Genomic DNA, 17,579 nt, shown 5'->3' with positions numbered 1-17,579 from the left:
CACATAGCTATTATATGGATTAAAAGCCGTTGAGGAGATACCACACAAACAAGTGACATATGCTACTGCGATGACTCAACTGGGCGACTTTTCTTGGGCAGAAGTTTCTCCAGCCTCATCACGCTGAGTCTCTCTAGTGGTTAGATTAAAAGTCTGAGCCTCCTTAAATGCAAGACAGAGGGTGCCCAATGGTACTTACCACTTAGAGACGGTTTAGAGACAAGATTAAAAGGGAAAAAGTTGTAATACCTGGGGGAAGCAAAAGCTCATCTTGGCCAGCTACAACCCTGAAAGTAGGACATAGTCTCCTGTACTGTGCAAAGAAGAAAGGGCCCTCTGTCTCTTCATTCATCCAAGACAGTATCAGGGACGTTAATGAACATACTTCCCAGTGTCCAAGGAAACAGAGCATAGAACAGAATATCTGGAATCTGACCTCCTGGTTAATAAAAGATTAACCATTTTCTCAATGTTAGCACTTTGTAGATCATAGGTGTCAAACTCGTGGCCCTCCAGATGTTATGGACTACAGTTCCCATCATCCCCTGCCAGCACGTAGATCATGCTTTGTGCCTCACTATGGAAATGCACCAGTGGTTTTGCACTTATCTTATACCACTTATCTTATACCCAATCTTATACCACAACTGCTTAAAAATGTTAAAACTCCATTGCAAGGAATTTTAATTTAAATTGCCACAGTCATTCATACCTGGAAATACTTCTAATAGACCCTGGGAAACCAAATCCAGAATGTCCGGTTCATTTCATTAGATTTATACCTGGCCCTTCTCAACTGAGATCAGGCTCAGGTGGCTTTACAGCATATGGCTCAAACCTTTTGGTTTCAAAAACCCCTTAAGGAGCAGCGGTGGCGTAGGAGGTTAAGAGCACGTTTATCTAATCTGGAGGAACCGGATTTGATTCCCAGCTCTGCCGCCTGAGCTGTGGAGGCTTATCTGGGGAATTCAGATTAGCCTGTACACTTCCACACGCGCCAGCTGGGTGACCTTAGGCTAGTCACAGCTTCTCGGAGCTCTCTCAGCCCCACCTACCTCACAGGGGTGTTTGTTGTGAGGGGGGAAGGGCAAGGAGATTGTAAGCCCCTTTGAGTCTCCTACAGGAGAGAAAGGGAGGATATAAATCCAAACTCTTCTTCTTCTTAAGGGTATTGAAATCACTCTCCTCTACCATTAAAATGTACTGAAGAGTAACACTACTGATACATGTTAAACAAGCTGAAAGTAAAGAAAGATTGATCAACATGCAGAATCCTTTTTTAAGATGGCACATGTTCTCCTAAAGCTCAGAAAATCAGTATGAGGGACATCATTGATCATAACCACCTCTGGCTAGTGTGGGTTTTCTTTAAACTTCTAGTCTTTGTAATGGCAGGATTAGGTTTCAAAGTATGTAGATAATGCCGGGGAACACATCTGAAGTCAGGAACAAGACTTGCCACACTCATGAAGTGCAGCATAAGTACCCATAACTCAATGGGTCTTCTTGCAAGCTGCAAAAGTCAAATTGCGTCACCAAATGTGCACATTTATTTCAAATTTATCTGGGTATAAATTCATTTGCTTTTCTAGGCAAAATCTGCAGCAGAATTGAAATTTCAGTACAGATTATCTGCCTCTTTGACCATCCCACTCCAACACAGCAAAAAGAGTTTTGGAGCTTATTATTGCATGTCAGTTTAGAGGAAAGTCAGGTCCACTCCTGAGCAGCTTACTTCTACTAAATAGGAACAAGCACAGGGTTTAAAAATCTGCATGTCTCCCTCCCACCTAATACTCACCCTGATCAATAGAATGCTGAGGGAGCTGGCTAAGTTGGCTATTTACTACCCCTGCGTACGTTCGCAAAAATTCCTCTTCACTGGCAGTTAACTACAAAAAGAGAGAAAAAAGAAAATCAATTGCATCAGAAGAAAACAGAATCAATTGCAGGATTCCTATAAAGTAACAATTCAGATATCATTATAGTTCCATTTAGTTGTTTTTGCTCCTACTTACGTTAATTCTTAGCCCTAAGATATGTAATCAGGGACCATGATCCTAAATGGCTCCAATTAAAAACAACAACCCGCCCCTCCCAAAACACACATTGGTAGATGCCAAGAAATTCAACATTATTTATACACAGTTCATTGTTAGGCCCCTTCCACACATGCAGAATGATGCACTATCAATCCACTTTCACAATTGTTTGCAAGTTGATTTTCCTATTTCGCACAGTAAAATCCAGCTGCAAAGTGCACTGAAAGTGGATTGAAAGTGCATTATTCTGCATGTGCGGAAGGGGCCTTGGGGAACCAGATTAATGTGGTACAGCAATAAATTGAATTCCATTAAGGCCAATAACTAGAGATTCTTATCTGCCCATAGTCAAAAAGAACATGCTCCTAAGTAGATTATACAACTATTCCTATATCCAAGGAAAAGATTAAAGCTAGTCCTCCTGAATTACTCTGCCTTCTGAGAAATTATGATGTATTTTCACTTACAGTTTTGTATTTCAAAAAATCAGGAGGTAGAAAAGTTATGAACCCTAGACTCAAGATTATCTATGAATTCGTGTACAGATCAGGAACAATCAGTGCCACAAAAGTAGATACAGGAGCTCTGGCAAACCAGGAGACAGCTGGTTGGTAATGTTCCATATGTGAGCAAAATGTAATTTTTTTTAGCGTGCTAGTAGCTCCTGCCTTTTCTGTAAGGTTGCCTATGATACTTACATTTGATCCCATCTTCCTAAGCATAAGCAGGACTCTCACTTTCTGCTGAATATACATCTCCTCCGGACTCTTCCCGGGGACAGCCTCACGGTTCATTCCCCTCCTCCCAGTTCCAGAGGCTCCTAAAAACACAGAACAATCAGGGCAAAAGAAGCACTGTCAGAACAGTGAGCACCACTTCCCACCTCTTCCTGCATAGGAGCTCTCTGGTCTCTCTTTCTCACAATACTAGAACCAGGGGGCATTCATTGAAAATGCTGGGGGGAAGAATTAGGACTAATAAAAGGAAACACATCTTCACACAACGTGTGATTGGTGTTTGGAATATGCTGCCACAGGAGGGGGTGATGGCCACTAACCTGGATAGCTTTAAAAAGGGCTTGGACAGATTTATGGAGGAGAAGTCGATCTATGGCTAACAATGTTGATCCTCTTTGATCTGAGATTGCAAATGCCTTAGCAGACTCAGCAGCAGCAGCAGCAGGCCATTGCTTTCACATCCTGATGTGAGCTCCCAAAGGCACCTGGTGGGCCACTGCAAGTAGCAGAGTGCTGGACTAGATGGACTCTGGTCTGATCCAGCAGGCTAGTTCTTATGTTAGGACTAGCTGTGCCCTGAACACCATTCAGATGCCATCAACTCAGACAACTTTGTTAAAATGAATCTCCAGGCAACGTTCAGGTGCATCAGTAAACCAATAAAACCGACAAATTGGTTTTCCACAGGGGGAAACCCTTTTATAGCTCCTTCTTCTACAAAACTTCATAAGAAGGAAATTACAGAGGTATACACCAATAGCTTTTGTCACAATCAGATTATGTTTTTCAGTCCCTGAAACCCTTTCTTCCCATGAAAATGTTTATTTTTAGCACTATAATCCCAAATAAGAACAAGAATATGACACAATTGCTAATTTAACTAGAGCTGCTGCTATGAATCTGCAATTTAAGCTAAACAATGATGCAATGCATAGATCAGAGATTGTTCAGTGTTTCTCAGTTCCTTCAGATTAGAGAAACAAACAACAGCAGAACAAAGAAAAAGGCAACATTACCTGCTTCCCTGGTAAACTCGGACTAGGAGAACGTTCAAGTTGGAATAGCCAGAAAGAAGAAATCAAAGATGTGATTTGGGCTGCTGGCAAAGCATGTAGGGACCACCTGCAACAGAGATAGTGGAGACTAGAATAGCTCAATAAATAATAAAATAAATTTTCTGAGCAATATGTTATATTTGTTTAACCAAACATCATAGTTTTACCAACTGTGAAGAAACAGTTTAACCAATATCCAGTGATTTGGCACACAAAGTTTATGTTGCTGTTAGTTTTCAGCTGAAATAAATCTGAACTTAACATTCCTGGAAAATATATAAAACAAAAAAAAGTTGTAGTTATTCTTAAAAAGTGAAAAGTGTACTCATGATACACATGATAAATATTCAAAATATGTATATCCATTAAAATATAATATTTTGAAAGTTTTAATGATGTTTTATTACAGTTTTATATGATGTTTTTATTATTGTCTTTAATTATGTAAGCTGCCCTGAGATCTCTGCATAGGGCAGTGGTGGCGAACCTCTGGCACAGGTGCCAGAGGTGGCACTCAGAGTCCTCTCTGGGGGCACTCGCGCACAGAGTTCATCATGTGGGAGGGAAGTAGATAATCACCCCCCCACACACACACACACATCTAGGCTGGCCTGGGCATGATCCTTTACCTGGGAGTAAGCTCAGTTGCTGGCAATGGGACTTGCTTCTGAGTAAACCCTCCTAGGATTGTGATTCACCCATTTGAAGCGTTGCACAGTTGCTTCACCAAGCTGACTCCCGAGTAACGCACGCCTCAGAGCCAACCGTTTTTTCTAAACTAAAACCTCAGTATTCAGGTTAAATTGCCGTGTTGGCACTTTGCAATAAATAAGTGGGTTTGGAGTTGCAATTTGGGCACTTGGTCTCGAAAAGGTTCACCATCGCTGGCATAGGGCGAGGTAGGAGTCCCAGAAATAAAAAAATAAATAATCATAGTTTGGAAATATGGACTAAAATTAAATTTGCAAAAATCTAGCAATATGGACGTATCACTAGATAAACACAAGAAAGTATAAACATTAGTTCATCTTGATGAAAGCATTTCCAACCTGACACAGGTAGCTTTATATACTGGGCATCAGACTTTTGTCCTGAATTCTCTAGACAGTCTTAAGAAAGCCATTCTTTGCCTCTGCCCCTCATGTATAATATGGGAATGCTGGCTTGCCTTACATGGTTGTTGCAAGGATTGGCAAGATACGCTCAAAACTGAACATGTTATATAAATGCTAAGTCCTTCATCTTAACCCATTCAAGGCAACCAGATGTTCCTGAGGAGGGCCTCAGAAACTCCATGCCACGAACAACTTCGTTAGACACCTCACTCTGTCAGGACTGGCACACATAAAGCTCTGGAACTGCTCCATAGTTATCAAATTCTCTTTTCCAGAGAACCATCAACGCCCAAAGTAGCTCTGAGAAATCCTGCAACATTTATTGGGTATGAGTGGCTGGTTATGACTATGGTGGGTGAGACCAGGAGGATGGATGTTTGCATTAGCTAAAGTAGCCATAACATATAACTGAGAATATTTTTTGGGGAAATTGTTACTGATCAAGAAGATCACTCTGGAAATAGAGTAAATGATTCCACAGAAGAGGAAACACCAGCAGGTGGCACTGCATACAAGAATCTAGAAACCAAATACTGCATAGGCGACCTTCATCTATCTGCAGCAACCTTCCTCGCTTCATTACTAACCAAAGAGGTAGAAGGAGTCAGAGCAAGACTAAAATGGAAACCAAAAAGTAAACTGAAACAATCTGGACTCAGTTCAGGCAGCCACTGGGTTGCTTTTTTCTGCACTACCACTGACAAGTTAAGTCAAGACAGCACCCTACAGCTTGCTTGCATGCCTCTACAAGTTCTAGATAACAAACTATCTCATCATGGGAAAACTTTAGGACATTATTCTAAGTGTCTGAGTTTTTGGGCTGCCCTTGCTTAAACAAGTAGTGTCCATGCAATACTGCTGGAAGTTAAAGTGTGCCAAACAGCCAAACAGCAGAATCACTAAAAATAGACAAAAAGGTCATTCTAAGATGTATTCACACTGTATATTCACATTATTGGTGGTCTCTAAGGTGCTACTGGACTCTAACTTCCTATTGTGTGTCTGAAATTCTGTCCAAGATGGAATAAAACTGGCACAGTTCAGAAAAGAAAATCCATGCATCATGAGTTTCTCCTGTATGCTCCAATATCTGTCACGAGTCAGAACAGCATTAAATGGTGGTACAGGTTTTATTACATGCATTGGGGCTCAGAGGAAAAACCCTGGGCTCACACCATTAAAATATTTTGCTGCTGCTTACCTGATTCTTTATGCTCAGGAAAAATTCAGTCAAATGCTCAGCTCTGATCAATTCTTGGTTTGGAAACACTGCAAGAAGCCACCCTGTGGGAACAGACGCTCCGTTATAATATTCAGCCTGAAGCAGACCAAGATACTTCAGATGTTTTGAAGCCATTGAAGTACTTAACAATCATCAGAGTCATCCTCCATATAAATCTGTTTGTAAACCAGTTCCAAAAAACTTTGTTATTTAGATAGATAAAAACATAGACTCTAAGCGGAGGAGAAAACATTACCCATAGAAGTCAAGCTTGTTTCCTTTCATCAAGAATTCAACCTTTTAATTGTGCCCAGTTCAACAAAGTTAGAAAAAATATCTACCCCGTTGTCTTCCCCTCTCACATCTGCACCCTTAGTTGGCAGGATAAGCGCCAAACCAATGTGATCTGTGCAGTCTCCCTAGTGGACTACTCACAGCTGGCACCAGGGGGGGAAAAGCACTTGCCTTTTTGTGGAAACATTCTCTATGGATTTGGTTACAGGGATAAGACCCTATTGAAGAGTATGACCTAGCTTGTTGAGAAGCACTAATTACCGGTATGTTAGCAGCACCTGATCATGGATAATGTATTCTTGGTTTTGAACTCTCCTAGAGATGCCAGTTTTCTGTTGCATAAAACATTCAGAAGAAAAGTTTTTATTTAGAGGAACACTTTATTCATATGACTTTCCATCTGCAGTCTAAAGTGATATTACCCAGACAAAGGTCTACTATTTCATTTAGAATTTGTGAACACCATGTAGAAGGAAAACAATTTACCACAAGCCTCTGTAAGTACAGAAGGAATTTACATTATCATAAGCAAGTGTACGCTTTGGACGTTTTTACCTTTCATTTGTCTGCTATGGAAACTTTGCATATTATGGACGATTCTGCTGCAAGTAGGTGTACAAAGCCAGTTCACATAAAACTCTGACCAGGCCTGATAAACCTCAGCTTCCATGTGCAATCTCCAAGGGTGCCCTAGAAGAAGCTTAATGCTCACTTGAGGTTACACATGGGGGTGAGATCACTGGCAGGTGGGTAAGCTGCCGTCCAAGGAAGCTTGCCAGCCATTAGTGATCAGATCTCTAGGAACACTAATAAGTGTCCACAGAAGTCAGATTCCTCGGAGCACAGCGAGAAAATGACTTTATTTAAGAAAGACACACATGTCATTTTCCATCAGATAGCAGAGACTGGTAATCCTAAGAGTCAGCTTATTTCTGCTATCCCACAAAGCATCTGGAAAAGATGCCAAACTAATCCCCATGAATGTCTTCCCCAAAAGGGTACACTGCAGCTGAAATTCCTGTGAGCCTACTCTGCAATGGAATGCATTAGGAAAGACTGGCAATAACCAGTGGTTCCCTTTTAAAGGGATTAGAAGAATAATTCCAAGCAAAAAAATCCCCCAAGGAAAGCACTATTAGAAATTTGGTCCCTATCTTCACTACCTAAAGGACAAAACTGACAACCAAATCACTTATAGTAATCAGCTGCCCTTTTCAACTCCAGTATAGTTCAAAGATTTATTTCTCTCTCTCAATACAGAATTGTGGGAAGCCACTTTACACTTGAGTTACACCTTCATTAACACAAGAATTAATATCCACTTATGTTGTATCAGCTTTAATAGCCAGCTCTACCGGTCTCATTTGTCATTATTACAAATGCATTCTCTTTCAAGTAATTGTACTTAACTCAAACGTCTATATGTTGAAGTTTAATGTGGGCAAACAATTAATGGAATCTAAGTAAAGTTAAATGTCCTTGATGTGACTGCTACAGAGCAAAGAAGACTACCGCATAAAAAACTCGTGTATAAGCCGACTCCTGTATAAGCTGAGGCACCTAATTTTACTACCGAAACCTGGGAAAATGTTCCTGTATAAGCCGGGAGGCAGAGGGAGCTCCCCTTGGCTGGGCTTCCTCAAACCCTGGGAGGCAGAGGGAGCTCCTTATTTGGGCAGTGACTCCCCCTGATGTCACTGCCCAAATAAGGAGCTCCCTCCACCTCCTGGCTGGGTTTGAGGAAGCCCAGGCAACCAGGAGGTGGAGGGAGCTCCTTATTTGGGCAATGACATCAGGGGGAGTCACTGCCCAAATAAGGAGCTCCCTCTGCCTCCCAGGGTTTGAGGAAGCCCAGCCAGCCAGGGTTCCCCTTCACCCTCCAGAGCAGCAACAAGTGGCTTATGCAGCTGCAGGGAGGTCGTCCCGGCCACACCCCCAGCCTCGGCAGAGGCCTGAAGAGCCGGCTGGTAAGGCTGGTAAGCAGTGACTCGTGTATAAGCCGAGGGGGCATTTTTCAGCCTTAGAACAGGGCTGAAAATCTGTCACTCTTAACCACTACACCAGGCCAACAAAAAAGCTTATCCCTTAGAACTAGAAGGATGAAAACATGGCCCAAACACACTGCAATCATAGTCTACTGAATTACAACCCTACATAAATACAGGAAACACAGATTCTAGTATTTCTGGCTACAGTTATCAACTGACAAAATAATTAAGAGAGACAATTGCCTCACTTCATTGAGATATCAATCTGTTGGATTGTTCAGGTTATCGCACCCATTGTTCCTCCACAAAAATGAGGTACTTTTGTGATAAATTACATTATTTTCTGGTCTCACAGCACACACAACATACACACAGGAAAAAGGAAGTGAACAGACTTCCACTGAATTTATGCAAAGCCTAAACTATCTCCCTGCAGAACAAAGAACAGAGCCATGAACATTTATCTGAGGCCATATATAAGGATTTTCATTTAAAACTAAAAATCTTAAAAGTTCAACTGCAAATGAACTCCTAAGAAATACAATCCAGAAGTATTCTGTAACATGATATTTACATAGGATGGGGGAGAATGTGAAATAGCAAGGGCAATGATGACTAAGGTCCCAGAGGAAAGCAGTTATGCTTAGCAAGACAGCTGTAGAATAGTCAAACCACCAGGACCTGCAACATTACTCACTACACAGCCCCACCAAGAGCCAGAATAGTCCCAGTGGACAAGAGCTGAGTTCCAGGCCCAAGTCAAACAAGGATTGGTGTGACACTCGGCGATTCACCTTCATTCCTCATTTGTGCAGTGGGAATGAGTGACCTGCCAATTTTAACATTTGGGGAATGTCAACTGTATGCCTGAGACTACCTTGCAGAAAGTTTGTCAGAATATGCACAATTAAATTCTAACATAAACTGTTGGCTGTTCTTAAGAAATATGGTGCCAAGGAAAAAACATGGCCTTCTTCAAAAGAACCTTTCCAGATTGGTAGCACCATGAATGCACCAACTCCCAGATGCACTCCCAGTATAGTAACAGGGCAAGCACGGGGGGAGAGTGCTGTAGCAGCCAGAGGCCACACAGCAAAGGCTGCATTGCACGGCCTCCAAAGAGGTTTTGGGCAGCGCAGAAGGGAGGGAAACTTTAAATCCCTGCCCCCCTACGTATCACCTCATTGCCACCAATGGTTTACACTGCATGTTTGTGCAGCTTAAGTTAAAAGGTCCAGGATCTGTTGTTCCCAGGCTGGAACACCATTGGAAACTGACTAATACTGCTCCACAGCACTCTGGACTTACAGGTTTCACTGTCACAGAGCTCAGGGGTGTCTCTCTGCCAGCACCTCTGCACTCTCTGCTGGTGGTGGTGCCCCTTGCACTGGTGAATGGGCAAATACACTGTGCGGCCCTCTACCACTCCCAGTGAGACACACACACACACCATTTGGATTGGGCTGTCTGGCTGTCAACTGAGATAACTAAATAACTGGAGCCAGCCAAAAAGCATCAAAGCTCCAGTTCTCACTACACTCAGAGCTGACACTAGCCTTGGATACAGTGAAACTAATTTAAGTACACAGACCTTCAGGACAAGTAGCCTTAAACTGTGTTACAGCTGATGCTTTACCATTAGCATGAAATAATGACGTAAAACTGACAATACAAGAAAACCCAGTGACAATTTAAACAACCACAATCAAGACTGACAACAGCAGCAGAGGTCTAGAAGCACCCCTCCTTTCCAGCCTTCTTCCACTACGAGGATATATGCTAATGGAGACAAATACTGCCCAGCACACAACTGTATGTCATCAACTGTCCATCTAGAACCGTTTTCAGTATGTACTTTTATCTTTAGAGAATCTCTTCCTCGTTATCATGGCAGCTAAGAAACTCCTGAGAATATTTATTATTTTATTTCAAGTTACTTCTATGCTACATCTTAAGTCCTGCTTGAGGCGGCTTATACTTAACTGTAAGAGGTTTTTGAAGCATCATCCACAAACTAAACGCATATCCAACACTCACCTGCACAGAAGGCCGGGGCTGGTGGGTCACCCACTAAGAAGTTTGCCTCTTACAACATCCGCTGTTGACAAACTTTCTTTGGCTCTAGGCACCAAAGGAGGGCTTTGTATTTTGACAACCACATTTTCTAACTACTGATACCACAAAACCCAATATTAAGCTCTTCACAGTTTTTCGTTATTTTATCTATGCCAAGAAAAAAGTGCTATAGGATATAAATAGAAATGGGGGAACAGTTAGGTTCAAGACCAGTAACACTTACAGACCAACAAGATTTTGGAGGTATCAGCTTTTCAGAGTCAATGCTCTCTTCATCTGATACCACTGATGGATTTCCAATCGATGAGGTTTCATGCGGTGCCTTCCATGAAGAGAGTTTCAGGCAGCGATTTAGTTGGTCTACAATATAAGAGCTAAATTCGAGTCCAGCAGAGCCTTGGAGGCCAATGAAATTTTGTGGGTATAAGCTCTCGAGAATCAATGCTCCCTTCATCGGTTCTCATTAAGGATTAAATGTTTTCATTAAGGAACCTAAGCTTCAGTCTGAAAGCCACTGCTCTAGAACAAAGGCTTAAGAGAAATATTAACAGAAAAAGGCAAAGATGAACAAGTTCAGAAGCACTGTGCAAATTGGAGTTTAAAAGGAAAGCTGACAGTAGCTTCCCTTATTTTTGGGCAACAATACTGTCAAGACATTGTTAGCGTCTCTAGTTATACCATGGAGTGCTTTAAACGTTACTGTTCAGGTCACAATAGTAGAGTACTAAATGACACTGCACCATTAAGCTTTATTAATTTACAGCAAGGTCTTTCACAGAACAGCTGCAGCAGTGAAATCTGGAAACTCAACATCCTGATATTTCCCCCCCTTCATTCAATGCAACTCATGACCTTCAGCAACAGGCAGATGGAGACTGCATTAATTCACTTCTCTTGAGGGATATGACACAGAATCCATAACACTTACAATTTATAATTGAATAGTAAGATCTGGAATACTTAATGCTTTGTCATTTTTTTTCTTCCAGAACATAAAAAGCTTTCCAGGGACTCAATCCTTTTGGTGCAATATTTCAGACACATAAGACTTTATGCTGAAACCTCCAAAAGGTAGTTCAAACCAGGCTCAGTTTTTAGATATGGTTTTCACAGTCCTACCCATTTTAAAGTTACCTGAAACCATCTATACGTTAAGATAAACACAAATGGGGAAAAGTTTGCCTTCCTGGTTCTTTGCGTTTCTATAGCTTCTTTCATGAAAAGATTTCAAAACACATATTGAGAGCATTAATGAAACAAAATTCAAAAATTCCCAAGGTAATTTCATCTGACCACAAGGAGCCCAGTTAACTGTGAATTACTGTAGAACTGGTTGCTCTATTCAGACTTTAAGCCATATGCAAACTATTACATTTTTGCCAACTTAACACTGTCGGCAGAGAAAGGCAGCTTCTGTTATAACTGTATGTACTTAAGTTAGGCAACTGAAGCCAGTGTTCATTCCAAGATGAGAGAAGGAACAGCTTCATTCTGCCTACAAGCTTGAATTGTAATATTTAGATGAGCAGGCAGAGTTTTTACGCAATGACAGCATTTAGGTCATATGTAGATTTGAGAATATTTATATCCCACTTTCCCTATGAATATGTTAACTCCATCAAGGTAGTTAATGTAACAATCAAAAACAGCAGTAAAACAGCATAAAACATTAAAAACAGCAGCTGAAACAAAAATTCATAAAACAGACACCAGTTGATTCCAAGAGCCATGCAACATTCAGATCTCTTTGCACTTGGTAAATATCTCAATCATTTCATGTTTTACTTTTTCAGGAATTCAAGGCAACTACATTATCTTAAGTTATGCCATCTTCCAAATGGCATAGTACATGAAAACTAAATCACCAAGCTGGGACTAAGTGAAACATTTCATAAAACAAAGTGAAACCAAACCAAAATTGCTCTTCACCATCAAAATTCCTGTAGGGGAGATTATTTCTACAGAAGACTCAGAATTTCCCGATTACTGCAGAATCTGTGCTACAGATTTATGTCATATCAGACAACTCTCCTATAGAATCAAAAGCTATCTGTCATATAGCATGGAGGACCAAGCGATGTTCAAGAATCACGAATAAAGAACTGCGCTGATCATGAAAGACTAGCACTGATCATGTAAGACTAGTTGCATATGTATCAGAAACATTTTAGGAGCTATCTGAGAAGTCTCTGACCCAAAACAGCGGCAAAAATGATTGGTCACACAACAGACTTCTGCAACAGATTTTTTTTTTTGGGTCCTTCGGCAGCTAGTGTTCAGCCAAGTGTTCTGGTGTGCAATTCCAGTCTTGTCTTCTCAACACAAGACTTCATGAAACAACTGCTTTGTTTCAGGCACAAAGAAGATACACATGATAATGTTAGTCAGATAGAAGTCCCTTCACTGTACCATCAATCATTGAACAAATTTATTCTAACAGAAATATCAGTACACAAAACGAGGAGGAATGAAGAGCAAAAAGGTTACTCTGTGGTGGCTCTCAAATTACGGAACTGGTTGCCTACAGAGATTAGTCAAATAAAGGACCTTATTGGGCAATAATATCCACTGCAAGTTTGCCTTCACCAGCCTGCTTCAGCACCTCAAGTTCTCTCAGAAACCAAGGATCAGAAAGGACTCTGACAGAAGTCACATCTCCCACCAAGGTCACCTTCGTGTTCTAATTTATGGCACTTGGTTGTTACATTCACAGCATTGGATAAAAAAAGATAGGATACCAGGGAAGGAAATGTTCTCAAGCAGGGTGTAACTTCCTTCCTTAGACAAACTCACATATAACACAACTAATAACCCCAAGATAAAAAAATTAAGGAAGAATTTTGTTAACCTTAGTACAAACGAATACATATTTCCGAAACCTTACAGGTAAGGGGTTATGCAAAGACTATATCAATGGTCATTAATGGCATGAGTATTTAGCACAAGAGAAGAACAATTGTAAGGTTAAGAAGTCATACATCAGTCAAGATCTACTACTAAAACTTCATCCAGAAATCTGGAATTATCTACTGCATAAGATTGAATGCAGGATTACCATTACACTCTTCTACTACTTGCTTACTTTATGAAGTACCTTTGGGAGTAAGGGCCTATAACTTTTAAAAAAAATAAGGGTATGCAAACTTAGCAAGGAAGAAGAAATTATTACTATTAGATCTATATTATAGTCTTCATCCAATTAGTTTAGTGCTACATAATCTGTTTTCTCCTTCTGTTTTTAAGATTACATAATGTAATAAAAATGCAGACTAAAGAGGGGGAGCTGTATGATGGGGAGGGACACACAGGACCACCACTCTTTGTGTAGTATCACTGATTAAATTGTTGTGGTTAAACTTCTTATTTGTGTATCACTTTGAGGATTTTAACACTGTATTGTTTAAATTTTGTTATGCCTATGAGGCATACTGATTTGTAATCCACCATAAACTTTTTCAGTGAAAGAAAGAATAAGAAGATTTTAAATGAACAAATCTGCCAACCACATTTTTTCCCTGTATTTACATCACCCCTTCAACTGTTCAAACTTGTAAGTCAACACACTGGGCCAGTTTTCTCTTGTAATGTGCAAAACAGCCCTAAGGCAACTCTGTTTGAAGGTGAGAATCACTGGAGCATAGGGGTGTGTCATTAAGTGTTTACAAAGTGCTGCAACCCATCACCATACTGTTTCAAGCCTACTTGTAAAGTCACTATTTTCTCTTGCGTTTCTGTACCTTAGACCTTCTAAATATAGAAAACAGAATATGACATATCTGGAGATAACATCAGAAGGGCAGGCCTGAAACTTGCAGGAAATGTGGGCATGGTGACAATGCATTTCCCAGGGCAGTCCCAACATTCAGTGGGATGGGGGAGAAGAGAAAAATTGGAGCAGGGTAGTCTCAAAGGAAACTCCACAGAAAGCAAAGTAGAAAAAATAGCAGAGTTGCCAAAGGCTACTAATCTTCATATTTCAAAGGTGTAAGGCCTTTTTTCATTCTCATGTGGGACTATGGAGAGTTTCCTGGCACTTCTCTGACTTTGGCTTCAACTGTTCATTGGGACAGCCGGTAGTTTTAAGCCAGAGCCATGGCAGAGGGAAAGAAACAACACTGTCCCACTCTTACAATCCCAGTCAGGTGAGGTTCAAGGTGCAAACAAAGGAGGAGTTCTCAGCGATTTGTGGTGGGGGTCAAAGAGAAGGTTAAGTCTTCTACCCTTTAAAGCAGTTTATCTACAAGAGGGGCAGCAATCTGCTTGGGTTCCCTCCTGCCCAAAAGGAGAAATGGAAGTCATAAAGATCATGATAGCGAATTTAGCCATGTGGCTCTTGAGGCAGTTTATTAAGATGAAATAGTTTAAGAGAAGGGAATGGTCTCCTCTCCCGCCTCTTGCATGAGTTCTTAGGAAAAAATAAGTAGAATTTTGAGGCATGGGTCAAGCATCCCACACTGATAAACTGTCAACATCTGCATGATTTTGGGGCAGATTTCAGGGATCAAATTGCAAACAGATCACCTGATGGAGAAAAATAAAGGAGGGAAGTTGAATAGGGCAGTCTTGAGGAAGACCCCAAATCCAAATGAAGAAGCAGGTGACAGGGTTTTCCAGGCTATGTGGCTGTGGATCTGGTGGCGTTTTGCTTCTGACATTTTGCCCAGTTAGGAGCAAAAGCTACCAGACCACATGCAGCCTGGAAAACCCACAACAGCCAGTTGATTCTGTCTGTGAAAGCCTTTGGCAATATAAGCAGGTAATAGCTGAGGGAACAGAACTGTGTTCTAGGCAGAGAACTGGGGCGTGTCCTCAGGAAGAACAAGTCTGGAAAAACTCCACTGAAAGTCAACTAAGGAAACAATGGCTGTGGGAATGAAAGGGAAAATTTGGGGGTTAAACCTTGAGAGGCTAAGCACCTGCAAAGAAAGCAATGGAGGGAAATGCAAAGCTGAATGGGCAAGAGTGGCAGGAAATCCCACCAAAAGCAAATTGGGGAGACAAAATCTAGGCATATTCCAAGGCACATTTGACAGAAAGATTAAAAATAAGCTTAGGGAGGCCAGAGATCAGAACTGGAGAGTGGAAAGATTATTTCTACAGAAAGTGCCAAAACCCAGCGTCTTAGGAAGGGGGGGGGGGCAGCACATCTTAGATAGATTTACTTACCCTTCTTCTCTTTAAAGCTCCTCAAATATAAAGGGCATAAAAATATTTTAAGGCATAAGTGGGGAAGGCGCAATTAAGAGAACACATTTATTAAAATATTTTCAAGCCACAAAGCAATAACCATATAGGGTTGCCATTCACCCCATGGAGAATGAGGCGTGGAAATGACTTCAGTCTCTCCTCCCTAGACTCTATGGTATACCATCGAGTTCCACACTCCAAAGCAGCCATGTTCTCCAGGGTAGCCGATCTGGAGACTCTGGGAGGTCCCCAGTCCCCACCTGGAGTTGGCAACTCCTAAGAGAGACCCAACTGACAACGGTACGGATGAAGGGGGAGAGCAAGAGTGACTCCATGATGGTGGACTTGGGAGGAACGACGGTTGGAGAGGAGGGAGGGGGACGCGCGCGCGAGCGTCCTAAGGGAAGTGACCGTTACGGGGCAGACGGGCACGAGCAAGCGGGCGCGTGAGGGGGGGGGGGCAGTCGGCGCGAGCGAATGAGAACGCGCGCGGCCGAGCCGGCCAGCCAACCGCCGGACAGGGCGCGAGGCTCCCGGCGTCGCCAGGTAGGGCAGCTCTTACCTGAAGGGTCGTCAGGCGGGCGGGCGGGTATTTTTTGCGCGCGCGCCTCTCCCCTCAGAGCACCGTGCGGGGAGGCGACCGCTCCTCTTTCTGCCTGGTTCGCCTCTGCCTCCTCCCTCCGTCGTCGTGACTCACAGCGGCGGCGACCGAGGGAGGGAGCGGAGGAGGCGCCTGGGCGACTCCGGGTGGGAGGGAACCACTGCCGCCGCCGCCGCCTTCTCCGCCGAGGCCGCTGAGAGGCGGCCAGCGGAGTTCGCCTCAGGCGGCGGCTCAGGTCAGCGCTGAGGGGAGGAGTGGGCGTGGCCACGGGTCGCCTCTTATGGCCGGCGGAGGGATGGGCGGGAGTTTTTGTCTCGGCGTGGCCCGAGAGGGAGGACTGGTGACGTAGGCGAAATGGGCGTGGCCAATGAGTGGGTGGGGTTAAGGGAGAGGAGCGGGCATTGGGGATGGAGCGGGCGGAGCCTATTGCAGGAGGCGGGGCTTGAGGGTGGGTCTGGGAGGGAAATAAAAACAGGCGCTTTGAAGGTTGGAAACCTTTTTCTCATTGATGGAGAATCTTTTGGGCTTAACGTGACTCTGCTAACACCTCTCTTTTACTAAAGAGAAACAATGCTTTACATCAGGGATATCCAACTCTGGCCTTCCAGATGTTCGTGGACTACGATTCCCATCAGTCCCTGCCAGCATTGCCAATTGGACACCCCCGCTTTACATATTCGGTTTTTTTTTAATACCAACCAGTCTCGTGGGGTGCTATTTGTTATACCAAGAAACGTCAGATAACTGCAAAAATGAAATGGGAGTAAAAGAAACTCAGTTGTCAGGTTTTAGGGACCGCCAGCGTGACACCCAAAACATTGTGGGGTGTCACCTTTGACATGCATGTTTGCCATTATGGCTTTATCTTTACAGGTGCTTTCCTGAGTCTCAGCTCACTTCATCAGATATGTCTGAAAATCAAAATGAGACTCTGCTGTGGGGCAGGTTACAAGGCCTGATCCCTTCAGAAGGATGCTCATTTCGACATGTCTGACAAAGTGAGCAGTCACTTTATGTATTTTAAACCCAGACTTTCTCCTCTTTGTGGATACAGAGCAGCTTACATTGTTTATCTTTCCTCCATGTTATCCTCACGTCCACCCTGTGAGGTAGGTTTAGGCTGAAAGTCCACCCAGTGAGTGCCCATGAGCAGAGTGAAGATTCGAACCGAGGCCTTCCAGATACTGGTTTGACAGTCTTACCAACTGCTATGCATTGGCTCAGGAAAGTTCATATTGAAATAAATGTTGAAATTTCTTAAA

General features: G+C 42.6%; 1 protein-coding gene and 1 long non-coding RNA gene across 2 annotated transcripts in view; one reads left to right on the top strand and one right to left on the bottom strand.

Annotated features, from left to right (window-relative positions):
- The window catches only part of CTNNBIP1 (catenin beta interacting protein 1), a 27,781-nt gene extending 11,175 nt beyond the window's left edge, over positions 1–16,606 (bottom strand). The window contains exons 1-5 of the mRNA XM_048518854.1: positions 16,279–16,606; positions 6,151–6,233; positions 3,796–3,901; positions 2,741–2,862; positions 1,802–1,892 (exon numbers count right to left, since the gene is read on the bottom strand). Of these exons, the coding sequence (XP_048374811.1) occupies positions 1,802–1,892; positions 2,741–2,836 (187 nt within the window). The 5' untranslated portion in view covers positions 2,837–2,862; positions 3,796–3,901; positions 6,151–6,233; positions 16,279–16,606. The remainder of the gene's footprint in view (positions 1–1,801; positions 1,893–2,740; positions 2,863–3,795; positions 3,902–6,150; positions 6,234–16,278) is intronic.
- On the top strand, positions 16,180–17,579 carry LOC125445661. The gene is made up of 3 exons (XR_007246323.1): positions 16,180–16,262; positions 17,191–17,315; positions 17,431–17,579. It is a non-coding gene; the product is annotated as an uncharacterized LOC125445661 (long non-coding RNA).

Source organism: Sphaerodactylus townsendi, linkage group LG16 (assembly GCF_021028975.2).
Source record: "Sphaerodactylus townsendi isolate TG3544 linkage group LG16, MPM_Stown_v2.3, whole genome shotgun sequence".
Classification (NCBI taxonomy): Eukaryota; Metazoa; Chordata; class Lepidosauria; order Squamata; family Sphaerodactylidae; genus Sphaerodactylus; species Sphaerodactylus townsendi.
This window is presented reverse-complemented; position numbering and strand designations above follow the sequence as displayed.